Genomic DNA, 25703 nt, shown 5'->3' with positions numbered 1-25703 from the left:
GCCTTGGCTTGTTGTGAAGATGAATTCAGTCTTCCTCACAAAGATGTCTGGTTTTATCACTTATCTTGCCCCTTTGTGACAATTTTAATTGAGAAAGCTTGCACTTTTGTCCTCTTTGGCCTCCAGGATGCTCAGCTCCAACTGGATGACTCCCTGCGTGCCAATGATGACCTGAAGGAGAACATCGCCATAGTGGAGAGACGCAACAATCTCCTGCAGGCTGAGCTGGAGGAGCTGAGGGTGGTGTTGGAGCAGACAGAGAGAGCCCGTAAGCTGGCTGAACAGGAGCTTCTGGACATCAGTGAGAGGGTTCAACTGCTGCACTCACAGGTACGACAGCACTGGAGCAGAGATGGCTATGGAATACAAGCCTGATTCCCCAGTCAGTTCTCTGTAACCTGGGTCTCTCTCACTCTCTCTGCAGAACACCAGCCTGATTAACCAGAAGAAGAAGCTGGAGAGCGACACGTCCCAGCTGCAGACAGAGGTGGAGGAGGCTGTGCAGGAGTGCAGGAACGCTGAGGAGAAAGCCAAGAAGGCCATCACTGATGCTGCCATGATGGCAGAGGAGCTGAAGAAGGAGCAGGACACCAGCGCTCACCTGGAGCGCATGAAGAAGAACATGGAGCAGACCATCAAGGACCTGCAGCACCGTCTGGACGAGGCCGAGCAAATCGCCATGAAGGGTGGCAAGAAGCAGCTGCAAAAGCTTGAGGCCCGCGTAAGTGGCTGACAGTTACAGGTCTCGATTTATTGAATCATAGCTAACCATCAGGACCTGACACCTTTCTGTCATTACGATTTCAGGTGCGGGAGGTGGAGAATGAGCTGGAAGGGGAGCAGAGGAAGAGCAGCGATGCTGTGAAGGGAGTCAAGAAATATGAGAGACGCATCAAAGAGCTGACCTACCAGGTATCTCCATTCTGTTCTGCAATGCAATTGATACTGTGAATGCCCTTGCGAATGACTGAGGTGTGATTATTGACTCGTTTGTTTCAGACTGAGGAGGACCGTAAGAATATGGCCCGCCTGCAGGACCTGGTGGACAAGCTGCAGATGAAGGTGAAGTCGTACAAGAGAACTGCCGAGGAGGCTGTAAGTAACTCTACATTCTCTTCTCATCCGAGTGTTCAAGCACTTTCCATTCAGCCCAGTATTACAGATGAACCATTGACTTTGCTCTTGTGTGTCACTGTCAGGAGGAGAATGCCAACACTAACCTGGGCAAGTTCCGGAAGCTGCAGCATGAGCTGGACGAGGCTGAGGAGAGGGCTGATATCGCCGAATCTCAGGTCAACAAGCTCCGTGCCAAGACCCGTGACATCGGGGGCAAGGTGAGTCACCCACGCTGAACCATTGCTTTCCACAGCCTGTCCGGTTTGTGATTGTTTTACACTCTTTCCATTATATCTTGAAACAGACATTTGCAAAGAAGTAAAAGTAAAAAAAAATGAAATGTAAATGTAAAAAGGTGGAAGCGACCCCGCAATTGTCTTCAAGCAAGGTTATTTGCACAAGCAGTTGTAGAGCAGTATTGTCCAAAAGAAATCGCTGACTAGCCAGAGGTGTGCCTACGGTAACACCATTTTAGCCACTTGCACTAATTTTTGTAGAAAACATCTTACATACACTTAAACAATACAGGTAAATGTACCTCAACACAAACCTGGTGTTCAAACAGGGACAACACAAGTTAGTGGTAAAATCAAGAAACGACAACACAATAATGTTTTTTTTAATAAGTCTTTCTTTTCATGTTTACTTACTTAACAAACATCTACTTAACAAACATCTACCACCATTCAGTGTGAAACTTTGCAGTCTTTCTCTTTCACCAATATTTGGAATTCTAGCATGAATTTATCAGACACGGCACATCTTAGTGCAGCTTCTAGGTTTGTGTCCAGCAGTTGCGAGCGGTACTTTGACTTCATCAGAGTGATTGCTGAGAATTTTATAGAAAAGGGAGCTGTCAGTTGTGGTCAGCTTGACCAATCGGAATAACAACTCCAGCAGAAGAAAGCAAGGCCAGCCAGTAACGTGCAGCTCCAAGGTGCTGAAATCCGGTGCTTTCACTCGTGTGGAAATAACGACGAGAGCGACACGAATAATTGCCTTAATGTATTTCAATGCTATCTCTTCGCAGCAGCTTTGCCACTCGCATTGAAATACATGGTAAGTTTTTTTTTGTGTCGGTCGCTTCGCCTCGCTCAAGTCTTGTATGTGTAAATCCACGTTTATACACCATTTTAGCAGATAACCAATAAGCAGTAACCAAGGAAATATATAACACAAAAAACTATCAAAAAGCACTCGCACGTGCTGCTTTTCGTCTTACCATTTTACCAACAAAGTACACATGCATACGCCGTGTGAATATGCGAGTACTGACGATGCCTTTACTTATAAAAAATGCAATTCGCCACATCTGGATTCCCGATTCGTCACATGTGGCTAGTTTCTAAAGTATTGGAAAACAGTGTGGAGTAGTGGTTAGGGCTCTGGACACCTGACCGGAGGGTCGTGGGTTCAATCCCAGGTGGGGGGGGGGGGCACTGCTGCTGCACCCTTGGGCAAGGTACTTTACCTAGATTGCTCCAGTAAAAACCCAACTATATAAATGGTTAATTGTATGTAAAAAATAATGTAATTGTATGTAAAAATAATGTGATATCTTGTAACAATTGTAAGTCACCCTGGATAAGGGCGTCTGCTAAGAAATAAATAATAAATAATAATAAAACATTGTTGTAGAGCTACTACCAGCAGGGGTCAGAATCTGTCACAGCAATGAGTCACACACTGAATGGCATCACTCCGTTTGATAAATGTTAAACCACTAATTAATGTATTTTAGGTGGGAAAGGATTATTCATAATGATGAATGATTAGATTTTATTATAATTTGAAGATGTTAAATTCAACATTAAAAAATGTGCATATAGAGTGACTTGAGTTGAATAATTATACATCTCTAATAAATATGTTTAGAAATAAATTAAATAAATCTAACTCTCAAATGCTATGTATTAATATAACTGACTTCCATGTGAAGCCAGTTATAATAATGAAGTCCATGAAGCCTTTTATCTCCAGAACACACCTGCAAACAGTTTGCAAGCAGTAATGCACCTCGTTCTCCGCTCTCCAGCACTGTTTTTCTGCACTTTAATAAGCATTGCCACTCTCCATTATCAGCTGTTACCCTTCACTCTTATGAGCCAACGCACTCCAGGTGTAAGCAGCTAGAAGTTGGGATGATACATCAGGTGTTTCTTCCCGTGCAAATACATCAGCAAAGATAAAAAAAACTCACCAGTTTTCCCTCTTTCTCTTTTTCTGTCTCTCTCTCTTCCCCTTCCAGAAAGGGCTGGATGAAGAGTAAAGCTCTCAGACGGACCTTTCTGAAAAACTCTTGTCTGCTGTGGTTTAGTGTCCCTTCTGCCGTTTCTCTTCCCTTCCTTTACATTCAGTAGAAATAAAATGCATTTGAAAATGAATTATGATGCTCCTGTGTTGTGTGTCAGCTTTGACAAGTGTGATTACTCGCTATGGAGTTCCCTCAGTGGAGAGACCAACCTGTCCTGGCCCAGATAACATAAGAAATCTTATAGCCAGATAAATTAAAATAGATGCTCGGTGCCCAGAGAGGCAGATCGGGATGTCAGTTCTCTTACCTTACCGCATAAGTCCTGGGGTCACAGTTTTCTTCTAATGTGATGTCTAAAATAATGTGATGTCTGAAATAAAGCTGAGGGCTATGATGGCATGATGTCATGGCATTAACTAGTAGTTGCTTTCCTCATAAACAGTAGAATAAACATTTCAGTTTAATTGCCAGGTGCTGGAGTCAGATATAACCATGGAAAGGGATACAAAGTTATATCCATGGAAATACCTGTCTTTGGATGCAGGAGCTTTTATAAAACATCTTTCATTAAAAGTTAGGACAAGCTCTGAGGAAAACATGTTCTATAATAAAACATATTTTGTAACGTAATAGTTTGTAACCCCAAGCAAAGTTTTACATCTGCTTCTGCTAACGACATAATTATCTATCCTAATTACTGATTCATTGTATTCATATTTCATAGAAAAGCTGTCATTTAGCCCCCTCTTTGGTGTCCTTACCTCTCAGATCCACTTGGTGGCGCTCTCAGACTCAACTACAGAGCTTTACCAAAAGAACATCACACATGGTTTCCAGGGGCTTCATGCCTGCATTAAAATAAAAATAATTACACAAAGGTTTTTCTTTAGTAAAGGTTATATTAAATAAAATATATTTAAAACCAAGAAGGAGTGTTTGGTAACGCTTTATATTGCGTGGCATAAATTAATATTAACTAGTTATGCAATTGCATATTAAATCAATGTTAAATTAATATTTAATAAATATGCAATAGCTGGTTTCTTGCTACATGTTAACCAAATGTCGATTGAAAATGTAATTGCATATTACATCCATTTATATTACGTTTTGTTACTCTTGAAAATATGTAATAATTTCCCATTGTTTACATGTTTTTAATTGAAAATACAGTTAATCTGACTTAAATGTTAATGGAAAGTAACAAGGAATAATTGAACGTAAATTTAATATCAATTGCGTATCTTTAAATATTAATTTAACATTAAGTTAATATCAATTGCATATCGATTAAATATTAATTTAACATAAATTGAATATGCAATTGCATATTTGTGTAATATTAATTTATGCCACGCAATATAAAGCGTTACCCAATATTTTAAATGACATCATACCATTTTAGTCACTGTGCCTTCCATTCTAATGTGTAATACTGTAGCTTTGGAGATATATAGGTAATATTGAAAATGTATTAAATCCATATATTTATTTCTCTAAAAAACTAAGAAGGGGAATAGTGTAAAAGCAATGGTGAACACATAACAATGATAAATCTCAGTATGGATATTCTAACATTATGTTAAATTAATACAATAAACTACAGACAGTTACATTTTTTTTCCAACAATTCTTAAGGTGACATTAATAAAAGACTTTAGTCTAAGATAAGCATTTAAATAAACAATAACATTTAAAGTAAATGCAAACTCATTGAGACTTTAGGAATGCCCAGTACACTGGACAAAACCATGAATTAATTATGCATTGAAACAGAAACATGATGATGATGGAAAGTAAAAACAAATCATCTGGACAGTGTAATTCATTGTACAGTAGACTTGATGCAAAGCAACATGGGTTCATATTTTTTAATAAAAAGAATAATTATAACAATAACAGTAACAATAGCAATTATAATAATACCTTATGTATTTTTATTTTAGCATTGCACGTCTATCTGCAAACTGATTGGTACAGAACTTGGACACTGAAGATACTTGGCAGTATGTAAGTACAGTATTAGCTTTAATTAATTTCAACTAATGTTAGCCCCTCTACTCACTCATCTTATCAGTTAAGGCTCATAAAAAACAGGTGTGGAAGTTAAAATTCAGGTTTTGAGTAAGTGGTCATTATCTTATGAGATATCAAGCCTAACAACCCAGTACAATATATATATATATATATATATATATATATATATATATATATATATATATATATATATATATATAATTTATAAACACATAAAAATGTATTTTTTAAAAACTGTTGTTAAGATTATAGGAGCATTGATACCCTCCACAGCAGATACCCTTGCTTAGAGGCTGTGGACATTTTCTCTGCAAAAATGATCTACATTTAAAGAATCATCAAGTATTTTTTTAATAGCAGCTTCAAATCTGCTGTGAGATCTGCAGTTATTCTGAATGGTTCTTATTTTAAACAGAAAATAGGAAAAAGTAAAATAAAATTTAAAATAAACACAATATTATTTAGTAATTGCAATAAGAGACACGTCATAAAAAAAAGGTAAAAAGCAACTTTGAAAATACAATTGAAGTTTTCTCGTTAGAACACATCTTTTCACTGCACTTGTAATAAGCAATGAAATGTAAAATATGGAAAAGTTCCATTCAAGGCTATACAAATATTGCTGCCCCTGACACCTGGATAGAATAGAACAGGATGTGCTGTATACGAAGTTATGGCACACAAATATGCTACTAAACACACATAACATCTAACAGTGATGTGCAATCGAGTGGGCTGTATGTGCAACTTCTCTTTAAATGTACAATAAGACATTTCCCTGCTTACTTGTGTCAATTAAGAAGAGTGTTCATTTATCAATTGGGCAATTATGCAACTTCTACTCTTATTATTATTATTATTATTATTATTATTATTATTATTACCTTCCGAGTGTTGATAAAATCACAGGCAGTTGGCTTCAAGCAGTTTCAGTGCAGTCTCTCAGAGCAATGTGAAAGACTCTAGTCATAGTGTATTGCTGTGTGTGGGGTGTGGGGGGTGGAGTTGAGGAAAGAGTAGGGGAGGGATTCTAATTTGGGACAGCCTCACACGTTTTTAATCCTTCCATAGCTGAGCTGCATTTGGAGCCTAGTGCATGACTAGACAGGCACTTTATAGGTTAATATACATTGGCCTGGCTATTTAAAGAAATTACACAAGTATATGTATAACATAGACCACATGTTTTTCCAGATAAATAGAGGAATACATTTTACCAATAACACTGAAGTCCCTAAAAACTCTGCTTTATCAAGAGTGATTTTCTTCTCTTATAACTCATAAGAACATGTTTCATTCAGTCAGATCTATTTGAACTGTTTCAACAAGTAACTTTATAGATTACTAATTAATTGAATAGTTCCAGTATCTTACTTTTTAAAACGAATACAATGCAGTTGTCCCTGACTAAACCAGACATGTCGGTTATCAGAAATAACGAGGTGTCCGTTATAGAAGAAAACTACGGTTTACTGATGGGCACTTCTGGCAGTTGAAATATTACTATTAGCTTCATTTTTTATATTAAGAAGTTGAACGTGACTAAGAGCACAGGCAAAAAGTACTCGTTACCAGTTTCTCCTTGTTTCTTCAGTATAGATTGCACTGTGAACTATTATTACTATTATTATTATTATTATTATTATTATTATTATTATTATTATTATTACTATTAATCAGAGCACGTGCAAGAAGCACTCCTTACCTCCCTGTCTTCCAGCAGGAATGGCACAGGTTTGTGCTGTCCCTCAGAACAGGTCACCTTCAAGCCTCACAGAATGTATTGAGCCACATGTGTGTGTCAACAGGAGACAGTGCAAAGTACGGAGAGGCTATGTGGTGCTATTTTCTAATTAGGGGCCACTGCACTTGTTTGACTGCGGAGAGTTAAGACATTTTATACTGAGGCTATATGATGATAGCATGACACACATGACAGGTATCAATTACCACATCAAAACAGCACAATTGATAACAAGTCATGGGCTTGTATTCCTAATATTTCTAAAAGTTCAATACATTATTATACCTATAATATTTAATTAAGCATACATTCATATTTAATTAAGAATGTGTTTGGAAATTAAGTTTTAGAAAGTTTTCTTGCTCCAAAATTGTCTTTTTTTTTTTTGCCACCCAAAAAAATCTGGAATTCCTCTGCAGGTATCATAGATTAATTTGAGAGTTGGATCATCCCTGAACAGATCACAGTGTTGATGCTTCAAAGTGTGAGGTGTGTACTTTCAGTCATAAGTGACACACTATTAATAGGTAAGTAGTAAAAGACAACAGGGAGTTGGGTTACAGCATATGATAAACAAACTGGCCTAAATCAAACCTTCCTTCCAGAACAAATGTCAGGGTCCTTCTGGCCACTGTGGCACTATTGACTTTCATTGGTTTGAAATTGTTAGTGAGCTGCAGGAGATCTCTGAACAGCTGGGAATGGAGTGTATTAGTTTGTATTGAGCTGAGAATAGAATGTTCAAGAGTGTATTGTCATCACACTGGTAAGAGGAGACAGGGGTGAAGGGGTTGAGTGTGGGGTATCAGAGTCCTTCCACTGATAGTTTTATTTCCACTGTTTAGTTGATATGGGCTTGTTGAAACTGTGTTTGAGTAGTGGATGCTATAAATTGTATAGTAGGTAGTAGACCAGGATTGCATTTTATAACTTGCCTGGTTATTTTGATTTGATTAGCAAATTCATCTGGTGACACATCTGTAAACATGTCTAGAGGTGTTGTCAAAATGATTACTAACAGTGTTGACATTGGACATGGACCATTTAAATAACTTCAGTTTATGCAAAGATATCACAGTACACTTCAGTTAATTTGGGTAATATCTTTCTCAGCGACTGTCTTTGTTCAATGCTTCCCCTTTTTATGGTGCAATAAGCTGTTTTGATTTTAAATTGTTGGACCATGTTGACATGTTTTTTGCAATCACAGTATGTAATATAATTCAACATATTTCAGAATTTCACAATCAGAACAAACAAAATGCTATGTACTTAGCAGAAGAGTTATAGGATCCCAACTAAAATTAAAATTAAATTACATTTTCTAGAAAACGTGTTGAACTTCAAAATAAATATTATGTCTCTGCATCTATCTTTGTGTATGTATCTCAGTCATTATCTATGAATAACAAGACCTTGTCAAGGGAGGTCACCTACTGTAATTGATCCTGAGCAAACATTATGCTAAAGTCTTGCCCTCAAAATGAAATGCAACCTGTTCTTCCTCAATCAGAGAGTGGCGCGGGGCAGGAATTTCACAGGGTTATCTTTGTACTGAAGGATAACGGATAGGAAACAATGCAATGTCAGAGAGATGCACCCTGGGGGCAATGCTTTCACTAGCTGAAGAAGGAAAGCAGGCTGGCATTGACCTTGGTCTCAGGTTTCACAATAGGGGACAGCTGCAATGGTGGTGGTGGTGGTGTTGCTAGGGTTGGCTGGGGTGGGTGGGTGGGTGGGGGGGGTGCAGTGATATATTGCCTCAAAGCTTTTTCTTGCAATGCGTCTTCAGTCTGTCACTGTGAAAATCCTCACTTGAAACCCCTATTTGGTACTTGCTAATCCTAATGTCAAAAAGCACTTTTAATAGACTCACGTCCTGACACAATCACAGCCCCTAACAAGGACCTGTCTGCATCTTTCTTTGTGTCTGCACCCGTGTGTGTGTGTGTGTGTGTGTGTATGGCATGCACAGATAAGAATATGATTTCAAATATCGAATTTGCTGCGTTGTTTTTAAAAAAAAATCTGTAGCCTGTAGCCCTTAAAGTTAGTGTGATGGATTTGGAATGCACTACGTAACGTACTATTTTTTTATGTCCTAAAATACTCCAGATACTACCACCTTGTAAAGCGCTTTGTGATGGTTGTCCACTATGATTGCTTGATTGATTGATAAAGAATATACATTTAGCATTCAGATCTATCCAGAGCTGTATTTCTTGCAGAGTATTTTCATATTATCTTACCCCTGTGTGTGTGTATATACTGTGCAGCCCAGTGAGGCTCGTGTGCCTATCTGTGCCCCTTGTTTGTGTTTATTTGAAGCCACCTCACTGCAGGCAATTCCTAATAAGGACAAACAAATAACTTTAGTGATTAAAAAAAAAAAAAAAAACTAATCTCTCATGCGTACAAATGACATACATAGACATCTACCGCCCCCTACCCACCCTTGCCAAACACCGAGACACAATTAGATTCCTGACTCCTGGGATGCCACCTCCAAATTTGGGAGAGTTGTTCTTTATAAAAGGGAGTAGCAGGGTCTGTATAAGGAGAAGTTACCAAACAATCTCAAGGTAAGCACCTATTGTGTCTGAGGGGTAGAAGGGAACTGTTGTTGTATTATTAAGTATGCACTATTTCTGTAGAATGGTTATTTAGCAAAGTGAACTATCATTTATTTCCTGTTGATTCATAATTATTATTATTAGTTTATTTAGCAGACGCCTTTATCCAAGGCGACTTACAGAGACTAGGGTGTGTGAACTCTGCATCAGCTGCAGAGTCACTTACAATTACATCTCACCGGAAAGACGGAGCACAAGGAGGTTAAGTAACTTGCTCAGGGTCACACAATGAGTCAGAGGCTGAGGTGGGATTTGAACTGGGGACTTCTTGGTTGCAAGCCCTTGTCTTTAACCACTGGACCACACAGCCTCCATAATTAAACTGTTTTGACTGCTTGTTCAGCATGTTTGATGCAAAGCTCAAGCAGAATCATTTTCTTCTAAACTTTCAGTGAAAAAAAAGTATTTAGGTCTTCTCTTTAAACTTTATCAATTGCTTTTCACACACAAGCATCGCTTGGTAATTGGGTATCAGTGATTGTTGCTGGAGCTCTGGAACCATCCTCAAACCTCTCCCTTCACTGCCACCTGCTGGTGGAAAATGATAAAAACTACTGTGTGTTCCTGAGAGAAAATGACTTTACCAATTGCCCTTGTCTCACTGTATGTCTGTCTGTTGTCTACCTACAGGGTGAACAGCCTCTCTGCCTTACTTCTTGCTACGTTTGAACTAAACCAGGTAAGAGTTTTATTAGAGCTGTTTAAACACAAGCTTTCATAAAAGGGACTATTGTTCTATAAGCACTTTTTTGCTAACCTGTTGGAAATGTGAGAAAATACAGCTTTTAAACTGCCTTCTTCTGACGTTATCATGTAGTAACAATAAAATGCAATACAGTTGTAGAATGAGTTATGTATCAGTGCATTTATCAAAATGGAAAAGTGTGTTAATTATAAATATTCTCAAATGATATAATCAGTAGTTAAAATACATTTTTAGATTTCAGTGTGTGTTGGGTGTTTTTCTTATTTAGGGGTGTGGCTATATCTTTTTAACTCGTCTTGTGCTGTAATGTTTAAATATTGCTTTTGCAAAAAAAAAAAAAAAAAAGGTCTTGCTAAGATTAGTGATCTTTCTGCATTTAGGTTTGTCCAACACATATGGCTTGCTGTCCACAATCTAGCTCATTTAGAAGTATCCCTATGTATATATATATATATATATATATATATATATATATATATATATATATATATATATATATATATATATATATATATATATATATTCTTTTTTTTGTTAGATATACACAAAAGGTTTACATTATTACAAAATCATTTATTTCAGGACATTTTGGACAAAAGCCCTTCTTCAGCTGTTCAGAAAGAAAAGCCAACACAGTGCAGGAAACTTGTTATCGATATGACTCTCTTAATCAAAAAGGTTGGACAGCTCTGATAGCTCTGCATTAGTGCCTCAGTGCTGCTCTTTGTGCTGATACCTTGTAAAAGAGACCTCAGACTCAATGCTTTTCTCTGGGTTAAAAACTAAAAAACTAAACCGAGATGACATCAAAAAAGTCTAAGCTGAGATGTGACTGACTTCTCCAACCCCTGTTTGTTCTGCAGATTTGAAAATGGGTGATGCACAGATGGCTGAGTTCGGGCCCGCCGCATCCTTCCTGCGGAAGTCCGATAAGGAGCGTCTGGAGGCGCAGACCAAGCCCTTCGACATGAAGAAGGAATGCTTTGTCCCCGATCCTGTGACGGAGTTCGTGAAGGCAAGGATCAGCAGCCGCGACGGTGCCAAAGTCACTGTTGACACTTACGATGGAAAGGTAAGAGTCACACTGCACCATCATCATTTTTAAGAAACTCTTCTTGTCTTTGGCTTCTCCTTCACATGTTAAGGTTGGTAGAGAAAAGAGCATTTTGAATAAAATTTTTCTATCCAATATTTATTTCGTTTAAATCCAAAAACTGGGAACCCAAATTACAATAGCAGTTTAATTTGCTTGTGGTGCCCCTGTGCATTGTCATTGTGCTAAAAATTTGGGAATTTTCAATGTTGTTCTGCAGACCTAACCTTAGGGCTTGTCTGTGTCGTTTTTCAGACTGTCACTGTCAAAGATGAACATGTCCACCCTCAGAACCCACCCAAGTATGATAAAATTGAGGACATGGCCATGTTCACCTTCCTGCACGAGCCTGCTGTGCTGTATAACCTCAAAGAGCGTTACGCAGCCTGGATGATCTACGTGAGTACAGAGTGACCTCAAACCCTAAACCCTCTGATAGACTGACAGATACTGAGTGTTGACTCTCCCTTTCAGACCTACTCTGGGCTGTTCTGTGTGACAGTGAACCCCTACAAGTGGCTGCCTGTGTACAATGCAGAGGTGGTCAATGCATATCGAGGCAAGAAGAGGGCTGAGGCTCCCCCTCACATCTTCTCCATCTCTGACAGCGCCTATCAGAACATGCTGACAGGTAAGACGCGCACACACACAAGAAATAACTGCGATATAATTACAAATATTATCTTCTATAATAATTACAATTATTAAAAAAATGTCTCTCTTGCAGACAGAGAAAACCAGTCCATCCTGATCACGTAAGTCATTTTTTAAAACATGTTTTAAAAAATGTTTTAGTGTGTGTGTGGTTTTGAAATCTCGATATAATAAGTTAGCACTGCAGTGTGCTGAGGGGAGATCAAAGAAAGTGTGTTAATTGTGGTCCCCGAGTGGCTCATGCAGTCAAAGTGTTGCCGCTGGGAGTGCAGGAGGAGTCACACAGCTTGGACGCCACCGATTCGTATCCGAGCTGTGCAAAGAGGCCGAACTTTGCTGGGGTCTCCTAAGGGGGGCGTCACATTGGCTCTGACACTTCCGGGGGGAGGGATGGGAAACCGGCAGGGACTCCTTCTCCTCATCGCACAGCAGCAAACCCTACTGGCCAGACACCGAGCACATTCAGAGTGGATAAAAAGCAGGGCTGATCTCTGTTCTCTGGGATCAGTAGCCCACCCACCTCTGCTCTGGATTGCTTGGCATAAAAGTGATTCTGGCTTTAGGCTTGTGAGATCAGAGGGCATTCAGAAGTCTGTGCTGTGTGGGGACCCGCTGCGGTGAGGAGAAAAAAACATAAGTGGACATTCCAAATTGGGGGAAAATAAAAATAATAGCTGGTCACTCTAAAATCTTGAAAAAATAAAGAAATTTAAAAAAAAGAAAGAAAGGGTGTCATGGTGCTCATTAAGGTACTGAAGAGATGATAATGGAGCTAGGAATGTGAAACACTCACCCTGCTTGTTACTGTGCCCACAGTGGAGAATCCGGTGCTGGGAAGACTGTGAACACCAAGAGAGTCATTCAGTATTTTGCCAGCATTGCTGCAGTTGGTGGCAAGAAAGATGCAGTTGCCTCTAGCAAGGTGTGTCAGAGTCTAAGTGTGTGTTTGGGGGGTGTCGGTACAGGAAAAGGGGTCTATGGGATTGAACTTGGCTGTTATTGAAGTCTGTTTATATTCAATCACAGGGGACCCTGGAGGATCAAATCATCCAGGCCAACCCAGCTTTGGAGGCTTTTGGTAACGCCAAGACCTTGAGGAATGACAACTCATCACGTTTTGTGAGTATACCCATCATTATCCGTATACAGCACTGGTCTAGTTACGCTATTATTTTCCTCTTTGCAGTAATTGGTCAGTAATATTTAATACGCGTGAGATGCCATCTAAATAAAGGGAAGAGTGGAAGACTGAAAATTTGAAAGATGCTGTTTTCATTAACAAGAAGTATTTTCTGTTGTCTGGCACCCATTGTTCTCTTTCGGTTCCTCAGGGTAAATTCATCCGAATTCACTTTGCAGCCAGTGGCAAGCTAGCTTCTGCTGACATTGAGACCTGTAAGTATTTTTTATATAACCGTGCTTTTCATTCCCTTTGATATTGAAGCTGAATCTGATATCTGTTTGTTCTGTTCCAGACCTCCTGGAGAAGTCTCGTGTGACCTTTCAGCTCAAGGCTGAGAGAGACTATCACATCTTCTACCAGATCCTGTCCAACAAGAAGCCAGAGCTGCTAGGTCAGTATTCCTGTCCTCACTCAAGAGTGTGAGTGTAGGATTATATAAGCAGACAGGAGAGATGCTGACATTGTTCTGTCCCTCTTTCTCAGAAATGCTCCTGATCACCAACAATCCCTTCGACTACGCCTTCATCTCTCAGGGTGAAGTCACTGTCGCCTCCATCGATGATTCTGATGAGCTGATAGCCACAGATGTGAGTGAGGACTCTCTCTAACATTACAAGGGTCTGTCTTTACACACCCTCTGAGCCAACATGGTGCAAGGAGTCCCACTCATAGACTCGGAGTGAGAAGCTGGAAGCCTCCATGCCTGGAGAGCTGTATAGCTCTCAGCCTTTTTACTAAATTGAGTAAACAGACCTCAGGCAGAGAGGCAGGTTCTCTTATTCAATTTTTCTCTATCCTGCAGAGTGCCTTTGATGTGCTTGGCTTCACTCAGGAGGAGAAAAATTCAATGTACAAGCTGACTGGTGCCATCATGCACTATGGCAACATGAAGTACAAGACAAAGCAGAGAGAGGAGCAGGCAGAGGCTGACGGCACTGAAGGTGGGTCGGATTGTGTGAAAGGGAGAAGGGGGAGTGCAAGGACTGGAGTCATTTTCTTGTTAATGTCAATTACACTCCAGTCGATTAGTATCTGTATCAAGACTATCACATTTACCCACAGCAGCAGCAGTGGTTATGATTGATGGGTATTTCATTCATTCCTAGATGCTGACAAGGCCGCCTACCTGATGGGACTGAACTCTGCTGATATCGTCAAGGCACTATGTCACCCCAGAGTCAAAGTAGGGAACGAGTGGGTCACCAAGGGACAGAATGTACAACAGGTGAGTCTCAGAGAGAGACGTGAGAAATGGATATAGGACTAGGACTGTATACTGAGGGAAAATGATAACCTAATGTAGGTGGAGAGTTAAGTAGTATCTAAACCTGTGCGTGCACCTAGTCAAGTATTTCCTCTGCAGTTTCTCAGGCAATTAGTCACTCACCTCCTTGTCTCTTTCCTCGCAGGTGAACTACTCCATTGGTGCACTGGCCAAGTCAGTGTATGAGAAAATGTTCAACTGGATGGTGGTGAGAATCAACCAATCCCTGGACACCAAGCAGGCCCGCCAGTACTTCATTGGTGTGCTGGACATTGCTGGCTTTGAAATCTTTGATGTGAGTGTCTTTGTGTCTTTAAATTTTGTATACATCCTGAGGGTCATTCTGAAAATAAGAACAAAATGCTAAGATCAAAAATAAGAAGAGTAACTAAAGTTTTTTTCTGGAGTCCCAGCACAAGTCTCAGATATCTAAAAGGATTTTGTTTTCCTTGTCTGTTGTTGCAGTTCAACAGCTTTGAGCAGCTGTGCATCAACTTCACCAACGAGAAGCTGCAGCAGTTCTTCAACCACCACATGTTTGTGCTGGAGCAGGAGGAATATAAGAAGGAGGGCATCGAATGGGAGTTCATTGACTTTGGCATGGACCTGCAGGCCTGCATCGACCTCATTGAGAAGGTGGGGAGCACTTCCTTTTATTAAGCATGTGTGCCTGTACTAAATGTTTTAGACATATAAATGTAGTTTCATAAAATATTTGTTTATACCTGTTGTCCGGCTATAGTTTAAAGGTGAAACACAGCTCCCTGGTTTAATTGCTATGATTTATAGTTTATGCACTTTTATGCACCACAGCTTACTGCATCTTTTAACAGTGTTCTTCATATGTAAGAAAAGATCATTTAATTCAGTAAAGTTAGTAAAAAGAAATCGCAAAACAGGTGTAATAATAGGAAGAGAAGTGATCATTTCTTTAACTTTACTACAATAAATAATTCCTTATTATTTCACCACAGTGAAAAATACGACTGCTTAGAGCTCATTTTCGAACGCTTCAAGTTTAAAAAAAAAATGTTTGTTATTTTTGTGCACAGGCCCACTAATCGCTAATATATGTGTATGTGTATGTATGTGATATTTGCTTACTCACCTGGACGTTTCTTTTCAAATCAGCCCATGGGTATCATGTCCATCCTTGAAGAGGAGTGCATGTTCCCCAAGGCCAGTGACATGACCTTCAAAGCCAAGCTGTACGACAACCATCTGGGCAAATCCGGAAACTTCCAAAAGCCCAGGATCGTCAAAGGAAGGCCAGAGGCTCACTTTGCCTTGGGCCACTATGCTGGCATCGTAGATTACAACATCACGAACTGGCTGGTGAAGAACAAGGACCCTCTGAATGAGACTGTGGTTGGGCTCTACCAGAAGTCTTCCCTCAAAGTTCTCGCCACCCTCTTTGCCAACTATGCTGGAGCTGAATCTAGTAAGAAAAGCATATAGCATTACAGTGTTGTGAACAGTAAGAAATATTACTAGGGAATACTAGGGAATTTAATAAATATTTGCTAATAGTTTTATGCAGTCATTTAAAGAGCAACATGGTATGGATGTGGGATATTATAGTTATTTAAACTCATGGATACATATTCTTGTTTAGCCTCACTGGATGTAAGTAATGCCATATTCATTTTTCATACAGCCTCTGGAGGTAGCACTTTTCTGACATTTGTGACATTTTCACTCACATTTGAAGATTTAACTGTTTTTTTGTCTTTTCTGTTTTAGCTCAGGACACAAAAGCCAAGGGCACGAAGAAAAAGGGTTCTTCCTTCCAGACTGTGTCTGCTCTCCACAGGGTGAGTGTTTGAAAAAGGGAAGTGTCTCTGTCACATTGTATGGTTCTTAAATGACCCGTCCTTTTCCTTTTCACAGGAAAATCTGAACAAGCTGATGACCAACCTGAGGTCAACACATCCTCACTTTGTGCGCTGCATCATCCCTAATGAGACCAAGACTCCGGGTGCGATGGACAACCCTCTGGTGATGCACCAACTCCGCTGTAACGGTGTGCTGGAAGGCATCAGAATCTGCAGGAAGGGCTTCCCCAACAGGATCCTGTACGGAGACTTCAAACAGAGGTACATCTCTCAAGCAGTGCCTTTATTACAATTCCTCTTGTAGCGCTTGGTAGAAACCCAACTGAGTCCCTGTGTCCCTTCACAGATACCGTATCCTGAACCCTTCTGCCATCCCAGACGGCCAGTTTATAGACAGCAAGAAGGGATCTGAGAAACTGCTGGGATCCCTGGACATCGATCACACCCAGTACAGATTTGGACACACAAAGGTAGAATTAAAACTACAAAATAACCCTTATACTGAATATTTTGTGTGGATAATACCCGGAAAAAAGAGCCTGAATTTAGGCGCTCCCTTTTGTTTCGGTGCCAGGTGTTCTTCAAAGCTGGTCTCCTGGGTCAGCTGGAAGAGATGAGAGATGATCGCTTATCTCTCATTATCACCCGGATCCAGGCCCAGTCTCGTGGTCTTCTCTCAAGAATTGAGTACAATAAGATCGTTGAGCGCAGGTAAGGATGGATGTCTTTAAAGCTCCCTTCCATGTTCCAGTGGTCTCTGGGCTGGGTAAATGTCCCTCTGGTTAGTGTAGTACTTTCTCTGTCCAGAACAGAAAGCATGGGGGAAACATGGAGAAGAGCTGTGTGCTCAATAGGTGCTTGCCCCGAATAGCCTTACAAAAATGAATGGAATGTATTGAAATATAGAGTTCTCGTGCACAAGGATTCATAAGCAGAGTGATGAAAACTTTGTCAAAGCAAACAAAGGTTAGCAAATCTTAAAAACTGCTTTTGCCTACCCAGAGACGCTCTGCTGGTAATCCAGTGGAACGTCCGTGCCTTTATGGGTGTGAAGAACTGGCCCTGGATGAAGCTCTTCTTCAAGATCAAGCCCCTGCTGAAGAGCGCAGAGAATGAGAAAGAGATGGCCAACATGAAGGATGAGTTCCTGAAACTCAAGGAGGCTTTCGCCAAGTCTGAGGCTCGCAGAAAGGAGCTGGAAGAGAAGATGGTCTCTCTTCTCCAAGAGAAGAACGACCTGCAGCTGCAAGTCCAGACGGTGAGTGAAACATTTCTGAGCTCTTTCTTCACCATTGAACGTCCTCTAGCCAGCTGTCACTTATGTATTAGCAGAGTTTTTTAGGATGCTTTTGTTTTTAATTTCTTCAGGATGGACCAAGTCTCACATTTCTATCCTCTCTTTTTTTCTAATGAAAATGTGTCTATTCCATGACAGTTAATGAAAATACTTTGCTGTTTGCTCTCCAGGAACAAGACAATCTTTGTGATTCAGAGGAGAGGTGCGACCAGCTGATCAAAAACAAGATTCAAATGGAGGCAAAAGCTAAAGAGCTGACAGAGAGGCTGGATGATGAGGAGGAGATGAATGGTGAGCTGACGGCCAAGAAGAGGAAGCTGGAGGACGAGTGCTCTGAGCTGAAGAAGGATCTTGATGATCTGGAACTCACCCTGGCCAAAGTGGAGAAGGAGAAGCACGCCACTGAGAACAAGGTTAGTGTCTGTCTGTCTGTCTGTCTATCTGTCTGTGAAATTCCTCTTTGTGAGGGCTCTGGGTGCTGAGTCTCTTCTCTCTGATTAACAGGTGAAGAACCTGACTGAGGAAATGGCGGCTCTGGATGATATCATCGCCAGGCTGACCAAGGAGAAGAAGGCTCTGCAGGAGGCTCACCAGCAAACCCTGGACGACCTTCAGAGTGAGGAGGACAAAGTGAACACCCTGACCAAGGCCAAAGCCAAGCTGGAGCAGCAGGTCGACGATGTGAGTCACTCTGGGAGTCATCAGATACAGTATGTCCCACACAGCCACTCAAATGGCAGGATTGTGCTTTGCAAGGCTAGTGTGTAGATGAATAAAATAGAAAGTTATGGAACTGTCCAAGTATAAAGAGACTTGAAGATTGAACAACCCTTTTTTTAACAAGCTAAAGTTTTTACCCCTACCAGCTTGAAGGCTCATTGGAGCAAGAAAAGAAGGTGCGGATGGACCTTGAAAGAGCCAAGCGTAAGCTGGAAGGAGACTTGAAGTTGACCCAGGAGAGCCTAATGGACCTGGAGAATGATAAGCAGCAACTGGATGAGCGGCTGAAGAAGTAAGTCAAAGATATAGCCGTGGTGTGTTGTATACAGATAAAGGATGGCAGGAATGTGATATAACCACACTGCTGACATTTTCTTGCAGGAAAGACTTTGAGATCAACCAGCTCACCAGTAAAATTGAGGATGAGCAGGCACTGTCAGCCCAATACCAGAAGAAACTGAAGGAGCTTCAGGTAATTTAAAGCCCACCTTCTGACTTAACTGCATGCACTCTGTATTCCTTCCCTACTCATCCCTGTGTCACGGTCTCATGTGCCCCTCCCCCAGGCCCGCATTGAGGAGTTAGAGGAGGAGCTGGAGGCAGAGAGAGCTGCCCGTGCCAAGGTGGAGAAGCAGCGGGCAGACTTGTCCCGAGAGCTGGAGGAGCTCAGTGAGAGGCTGGAGGAGGCGGGCGGGGCCACCTCAGCCCAGATCGAGATGAACAAGAAGAGGGAGGCTGAGTTACAGAAGCTGCGGCGAGACCTTGAAGAGGCCACGCTGCAGCATGAAGCCACATCGTCCACTCTCCGCAAGAAGCAAGCCGATAGCGTGGCTGAGCTTGGGGAGCAGATTGACAACCTGCAGAGAGTCAAGCAGAAACTAGAGAAGGAAAAGAGCGAGTTCAAACTGGAGCTGGACGATGTGGTCTCCAATATGGAGCATGTCGCTAAAGCCAAGGTAGGAAATACAATTCTATACAGTGTGCAGGATGGGTCACCAGGATCACATATTGATTGTTGGAGAACATGTCAGTTTCCATTTAATATGTATCTAAACCTCACATGCAGGCTAACTTGGAAAAGATGTGCAGGACTCTGGAAGATCAGATGAATGAATACAGGACCAAGGCTGAAGAAGGTCAACGCACCATCAATGACTTTACAACACAGAAAGCTAAGTTGCAGACTGAGAATGGTAAGAGTTGCATACAACAACATTGTTATTTTGAGGAAGTAATATTATGGTCAATCTCCAAGAAAGAGATGTAGAAAATACTTTATTATCAGTGGATCCAGAATGTTTTTCATGTGGTCAGAGTTCTAAGACACATCTTCGGTTTTGTCTTGTTAGGTGAGCTTGCTAGACGTCTTGAAGAGAAGGAATCTCTTGTCTCTCAGCTGACCAGAGGCAAGCAGTCCTACACTCAGCAGATTGACGACCTCAAGAGACAACTGGAAGAGGAAGTAAAGGTAAAGCAGCATCAAATACTGTCTTCTGATGAAACAGAGTGTCTGAAAGCCAGGTTTCTATACAGTAAACTGTTTGTTTGATGTCTCCCCAGGCAAAGAACGCACTTGGACATGCAGTGCAGTCTGCCCGCCATGACTCAGACCTCCTGAGGGAGCAGTATGAGGAGGAGCAGGAGGCCAAGGCTGAGCTCCAGCGCAGTCTCTCCAAGGCTAACTCAGAGGTGGCACAGTGGAGAACCAAATATGAGACCGATGCCATCCAGAGAACTGAGGAGCTTGAGGAGGCCAAGTAAGGACAACTAAACATATTATCTACAGATAAGTTAGTTCTAGAATATGACCAAGACTTTGGAAGCGTTACAGACCTCCAGGTGACAGTAAAAATAACTTTTCTTCTGACAGATAAGCTTTTTGTTTGCGTTATGTTTTAATTACAATATAAGACGAACAAAAAGTTTGTCTGCTTGCAGACTGTTCAACTCTGAGAACATAGAGTGAAATTGATATATAAAGCTCTAGTGTAAGACTGCTACACAGTTAATTAGCACCTCTGATAGGACTGCAGTCTTGAAAGCTGTCCCTCCTTCTCCATCTCGCAGGAAGAAGCTGGCTCAGAGGCTGCAGGATGCAGAGGAAGCCGTCGAGGCTGTGAATGCTAAATGCTCCTCCCTGGAGAAGACCAAACACAGGCTGCAGAACGAGATTGAAGATCTCATGGTGGATCTGGAGAGGTCCAACGCAGCAGCCGCTGCTCTGGACAAGAAGCAGAGGAACTTTGACAAGGTGAGATTTGGGGGTTTTGATGAAGAGAATGCATTAGGTTTAGTTATGGGTGGCTGCTGTATTTTGAAACCCTTTTTTGCAATGTGATTGTAATGACTTGTTCTCACCGTGCCCATGCCAGGTCCTGAACGAGTGGAAGCAGAAGTTTGAAGAGTCGCAGAGTGAGCTGGAGGGCTCCCAGAAGGAGGCCAGGTCCCTGAGCACTGAACTCTTCAAGCTGAAGAACGCTTATGAGGAGTCTCTGGACAATCTGGAGACTCTGAAGAGGGAGAACAAGAACCTGCAAGGTGGGGGATCCAAACTCACACAATTCTTGTGTTAGCTGTGTTTCTAATTCTGAACCCTTTTAGAGAAGCCATTGTACTGAAGGAATGTTCTTTTTACCCAGAGGAAATCTCTGACCTGACTGAGCAACTCGGTGAGGGAGGCAAGACCATCCATGAGCTGGAGAAGGCTAGGAAGCAGCTGGAGCAGGAGAAGTCTGAAATACAGTCTGCTCTGGAGGAGGCTGAGGTGAGTGAGAGATACAGATACTGGGATTCTTGGAGGGAGAAACACAAGCAAGATGTACCAAAAAAAGGTGCTGATTAATAGATATTAGGATAGGAAGCTTTGTATCAGAATGTATCCTAAAGAACTTATTGTCTCCTGATAGGCCTCCCTGGAGCATGAGGAAGGGAAGATCCTGAGAGCTCAGCTGGAGTTTAACCAGGTGAAGGCTGAGATTGAGCGCAAGCTGGCTGAGAAGGACGAGGAGATGGATCAGGCCAAGAGGAACAACCAGAGAGTGGTTGAGTCCCTGCAGACCTCGCTGGAGTCAGAGACCCGCAGCAGGAACGAGGCCCTCAGGCTGAAGAAGAAGATGGAGGGAGACCTCAATGAGATGGAGATCCAGCTGAGCCAGGCCAACAGGATAGCTGCAGAGTCACAGAAGCAGCTCAAGAGCGTCCACGCCCACCTGAAGGTAACGCTGCTCTTTTGTTTTGATAAACAATAAGCTGCTCTCTGATAGCCTTGGCTTGTTGTGAAGATGAATTCAGTCTTCCTCACAAAGATGTCTGGTTTTATCACTCATCTTGCCCCTTTGTGACTATTTTAATTGAGAAAGCTTGCACTTTTGTCCTCTTTGGCCTCCAGGACGCTCAGCTCCAACTGGATGACTCCCTGCGTGCCAATGATGACCTGAAGGAGAACATCGCCATAGTGGAGAGACGCAACAATCTCCTGCAGGCTGAGCTGGAGGAGCTGAGGGTGGTGTTGGAGCAGACAGAGAGAGCCCGCAAGCTGGCTGAACAGGAGCTTCTGGACATCAGTGAGAGGGTTCAACTGCTGCACTCACAGGTACGACAGCACTGGAGCAGAGATGACTATGGAATACAAGCCTGATTCCCCAGTCAGTTCTCTGTAACCTGGGTCTCTCTCACTCTCTCTGCAGAACACCAGCCTGATTAACCAGAAGAAGAAGCTGGAGAGCGACACGTCCCAGCTGCAGACAGAGGTGGAGGAGGCTGTGCAGGAGTGCAGGAACGCTGAGGAGAAAGCCAAGAAGGCCATCACTGATGCTGCCATGATGGCAGAGGAGCTGAAGAAGGAGCAGGACACCAGCGCTCACCTGGAGCGCATGAAGAAGAACATGGAGCAGACCATCAAGGACCTGCAGCACCGTCTGGACGAGGCCGAGCAAATCGCCATGAAGGGCGGCAAGAAGCAGCTGCAAAAGCTTGAGGCCCGCGTAAGTGGCTGACAGTTACAGGTCTCGATTTATTGAATCATAGCTAACCATCAGGACCTGACACCTTTCTGTCATTATGATTTCAGGTGCGGGAGGTGGAGAATGAGCTGGAAGGGGAGCAGAGGAAGAGCAGCGATGCTGTGAAGGGAGTCAAGAAATATGAGAGACGCATCAAAGAGCTGACCTACCAGGTATCTCCATTCTGTTCTGCAATGCAATTGATACTGTGAATGCCCTTGCGAATGACTGAGGTGTGATTATTGACTCGTTTGTTTCAGACTGAGGAGGACCGTAAGAATATGGCCCGCCTGCAGGACCTGGTGGACAAGCTGCAGATGAAGGTGAAGTCGTACAAGAGAACTGCCGAGGAGGCTGTAAGTAACTCTACATTCTCTTCTCATCCGAGTGTTCAAGCACTTTCCATTCAGCCCAGTATTACAGATGAACCATTGACTTTGCTCTTGTGTGTCACTGTCAGGAGGAGAATGCCAACACTAACCTGGGCAAGTTCCGGAAGCTGCAGCATGAGCTGGACGAGGCTGAGGAGAGGGCTGATATCGCCGAATCTCAGGTCAACAAGCTCCGTGCCAAGACCCGTGACATCGGGGGCAAGGTGAGTCACCCACGCTGAACCATTGCTTTCCACAGCCTGTCCGGTTTGTGATTTTGGATAACAGATTCATTCAGTTGTATTGATATAATAGGCTTTCAGATGTGTTTTCAGTCCATGTTCCCTGATGTGGTCAGAAATAGGGGTGAGTTGGTATACCGGTTTTGCGGTTTAACACGGTTTAAGTACATTACGATATTGACACTGTTCCTTTTTTTCTTCACCACAAACATTGTAGTATCTGTATTTTTTACAGTTTTCTGTTAAGTATCTGCAAAACTACAAAGCGGTATGTAATTCTATATGTTAATGTAACATTTTCCAGCAGATTTCATTTGACTTTATGAAGCAAAATGAGTTCATTCTATAGGGTGATGCAAAACTTCAGTTCTACTCAGCTTTCTCACCTAGCCTCTCACTTGAACATTTCAGTCAACTCTACCATTACTATCAATCACCATCGTGAACAGTGTTTTGCCTTTGCATTGTTCTAGTGTAAACATGCTTCTAAACCAAGCGATTATACTTGGAGCCTTCGCAAAGTGTCTGAGGAAGATCTTTTAGCAAACTGATTGTACTGTATTTTGATAATATTTTTGAAGGACACTGTCAACGACACAGAATACACAAAAGTAGAGGAGAGTCACAGCAGCAGGACAGCCTATCTATTAATTCTGTTTAAAGTAGTTATTTACAGTATTCAAATGTTTTTTTTAGGGTGAGTGTAATAAGCATTAGTAACAACATTGGAAGCTTACTTGTGCATTGGCATGTGAGCTGTAGATCTAAATCCAATAACATCCATCTTAATATTAAAATTTTTTAATGGTGTTGCTGAACGTATTTTATTTACCCCAATGCCAAAAATGAATACCTCATCCCTGCTCTTAAATAATAACCTGTGTTAGTAAATGGTTGTGTTTTAAGCAATATTACCGATCATTTCCTAACTCTGTTTACCATCAACTAAACAAATGACTTTTTATTTGTGTTTGTTTCATTTGCTACGTGCGACTTTTTCTAAGAAACAAACTACAGCACCACGTTGCAAAAGATAGATCCTAATAATAGAATAATTAGGGCTGTCAATGAATCACAGTTAACTTCTGCGATTAGCGCGTTACATTTTTTGGAGATTTGTTTTTTTAACGTACACTTTCTGGTAGTTCTTCTGCTGCAGACAGAACAATACAACAACAAATGAAACACGTCAGTTTTGACAAGAGTAGAAATTCAGGATCGCTGCAATCCCATGAATCAAGCTAAGTATGATACTATAACCAGGCAGTGCTGTTTCAAGTGGATAGCTACCGACTGCACACTCGTTAACACTGTAGCTTTGTTTTATTTCAATAAACAATATTATTTACAATTACGGAGGATATAACCGTTACTCGGGTAAATGTTTTGTTTTATTTAGGCGATTTCAAGTTATTAATGAAAGAGAATTTAAAATTATTATTATTATTATTATTATTTTTAAAAGTAGAGTAATGGAAACGGTAAAGGAAACTGATACTTTTAAATGCAGTAAGGCGAGTAATAATGCTGTATTGTAAATAAATATAAAACTATAAAGAGGGACCAAAAAATAGGATCCAGAATCTAGAAATAGGAAAACAGGGTTTATATGCTGGGTTGGGTTTTGGATGATAATAATAATAATAATAATAATAATAATAATAATAATAATAATAATAATAATAATAAAACAAACTTAAATGAGATGGATGCAGTAATTGTATCAATTAAATATGCAATTAAAACCAAGATTAACTGAGATTATAAAATGTTATCTCAAGATTAATTGCAATACATTTTTATAATTGTTTGACAGCCCTAAGAATAATACATGCTGTGGTAGTGTAACATATATTGTACAACTTTACGGTGTTCTTTTTAAATTCTGAATGTTTTTAAAAAACGTTACATTTGCTCTGCCTTTTTTCTGCTTTTTGTCGTAGTAAAATATAAAATACCAAAGTTTAAATAATTCTGTGAAAGGAGGTGTGATTTTGTTGTTGAATGTACAGCAATTGAAGTAATTTTATTACTTGTATTGTAACGCTTGAAATGTTTTTGCTTACGATTGTAAGTCGCCCTGGATAAGGGCGTCTGCTAAGAAATAAATAATAATAATAATAATAATAATTTACAGTAGCATTTCTCTGTTTTCAGGAAGCCTTTGTTGTATTACTTGCATGATATACTATATATCGTGATATTATGTTTACCAATGGAATTTTTTTTTTTACTCTTATCATACAAATTTTATACCGGTACATCCCAAGTCAGAACACACATGTATAGAAAAGCTCACAAGGACTAACTCAACTTTCACTCACATTATAATAAACCAATAATAAAAATAATAAATAAAAAAAACTTACTTTGTTTCTCTGCCTCTTCTTTCTCTCTCTCTCTTTCCCCTTCCAGAAAGGGCTGGATGAAGAGTGAAGCTCTTAGATGGACCTTTCTGAAAAACTCTTGTCTGCTGTGGTTTAGTGTCCCTTCTGCCGTTTCTCTTCCCTTCCTGTACATTCAGTAGAAATAAAAGCATTTGAAAATGAATAA

The 25703-nt window shown here is 41.0% G+C and overlaps 2 protein-coding genes and 1 long non-coding RNA gene across 3 annotated transcripts in view; 2 read left to right on the top strand and 1 right to left on the bottom strand.

The window, feature by feature from the left end:
• Positions 1-3500, top strand: part of LOC117398270 (myosin-7-like) — a 15289-nt gene extending 11789 nt beyond the window's left edge. The window contains exons 33-38 of the mRNA XM_033997232.3: positions 127-330; positions 425-721; positions 808-912; positions 1000-1095; positions 1200-1334; positions 3365-3500. Of these exons, the coding sequence (XP_033853123.3) occupies positions 127-330; positions 425-721; positions 808-912; positions 1000-1095; positions 1200-1334; positions 3365-3385 (858 nt within the window). The 3' untranslated portion in view covers positions 3386-3500. The remainder of the gene's footprint in view (positions 1-126; positions 331-424; positions 722-807; positions 913-999; positions 1096-1199; positions 1335-3364) is intronic.
• Positions 1-15930, bottom strand: part of LOC117398329 (uncharacterized) — a 22128-nt gene extending 6198 nt beyond the window's left edge. The window contains exons 1-4 of the long non-coding RNA XR_004543904.2: positions 15793-15930; positions 14808-15027; positions 4132-4218; positions 3317-3461 (exon numbers count right to left, since the gene is read on the bottom strand). This is a non-coding gene — a long non-coding RNA (uncharacterized LOC117398329). The remainder of the gene's footprint in view (positions 1-3316; positions 3462-4131; positions 4219-14807; positions 15028-15792) is intronic.
• On the top strand, positions 9712-25703 carry LOC117398269 (myosin-7-like). Its single transcript, XM_033997231.3, has 39 exons — positions 9712-9733; positions 10415-10463; positions 11354-11562; positions 11839-11982; positions 12058-12214; positions 12311-12338; positions 13054-13159; positions 13264-13356; positions 13569-13632; positions 13713-13811; positions 13904-14007; positions 14223-14361; positions 14527-14645; positions 14830-14979; positions 15150-15320; positions 15816-16125; positions 16428-16498; positions 16575-16780; positions 16866-16989; positions 17094-17230; positions 17522-17777; positions 17987-18229; positions 18321-18497; positions 18683-18828; positions 18918-19008; positions 19103-19492; positions 19603-19729; positions 19886-20004; positions 20097-20293; positions 20604-20787; positions 20909-21074; positions 21176-21300; positions 21443-21751; positions 21925-22128; positions 22223-22519; positions 22606-22710; positions 22798-22893; positions 22998-23132; positions 25566-25703. Exons 3-39 carry the CDS (start codon positions 11362-11364, stop codon positions 25584-25586), a joined length of 5811 nt encoding a protein of 1936 aa, XP_033853122.1. The 5' UTR covers positions 9712-9733; positions 10415-10463; positions 11354-11361; the 3' UTR covers positions 25587-25703.

This window comes from Acipenser ruthenus, chromosome 54 (assembly GCF_902713425.1).
Source record: "Acipenser ruthenus chromosome 54, fAciRut3.2 maternal haplotype, whole genome shotgun sequence".
Lineage (NCBI taxonomy): Eukaryota > Metazoa > Chordata > Actinopteri > Acipenseriformes > Acipenseridae > Acipenser > Acipenser ruthenus.
This window is presented reverse-complemented; position numbering and strand designations above follow the sequence as displayed.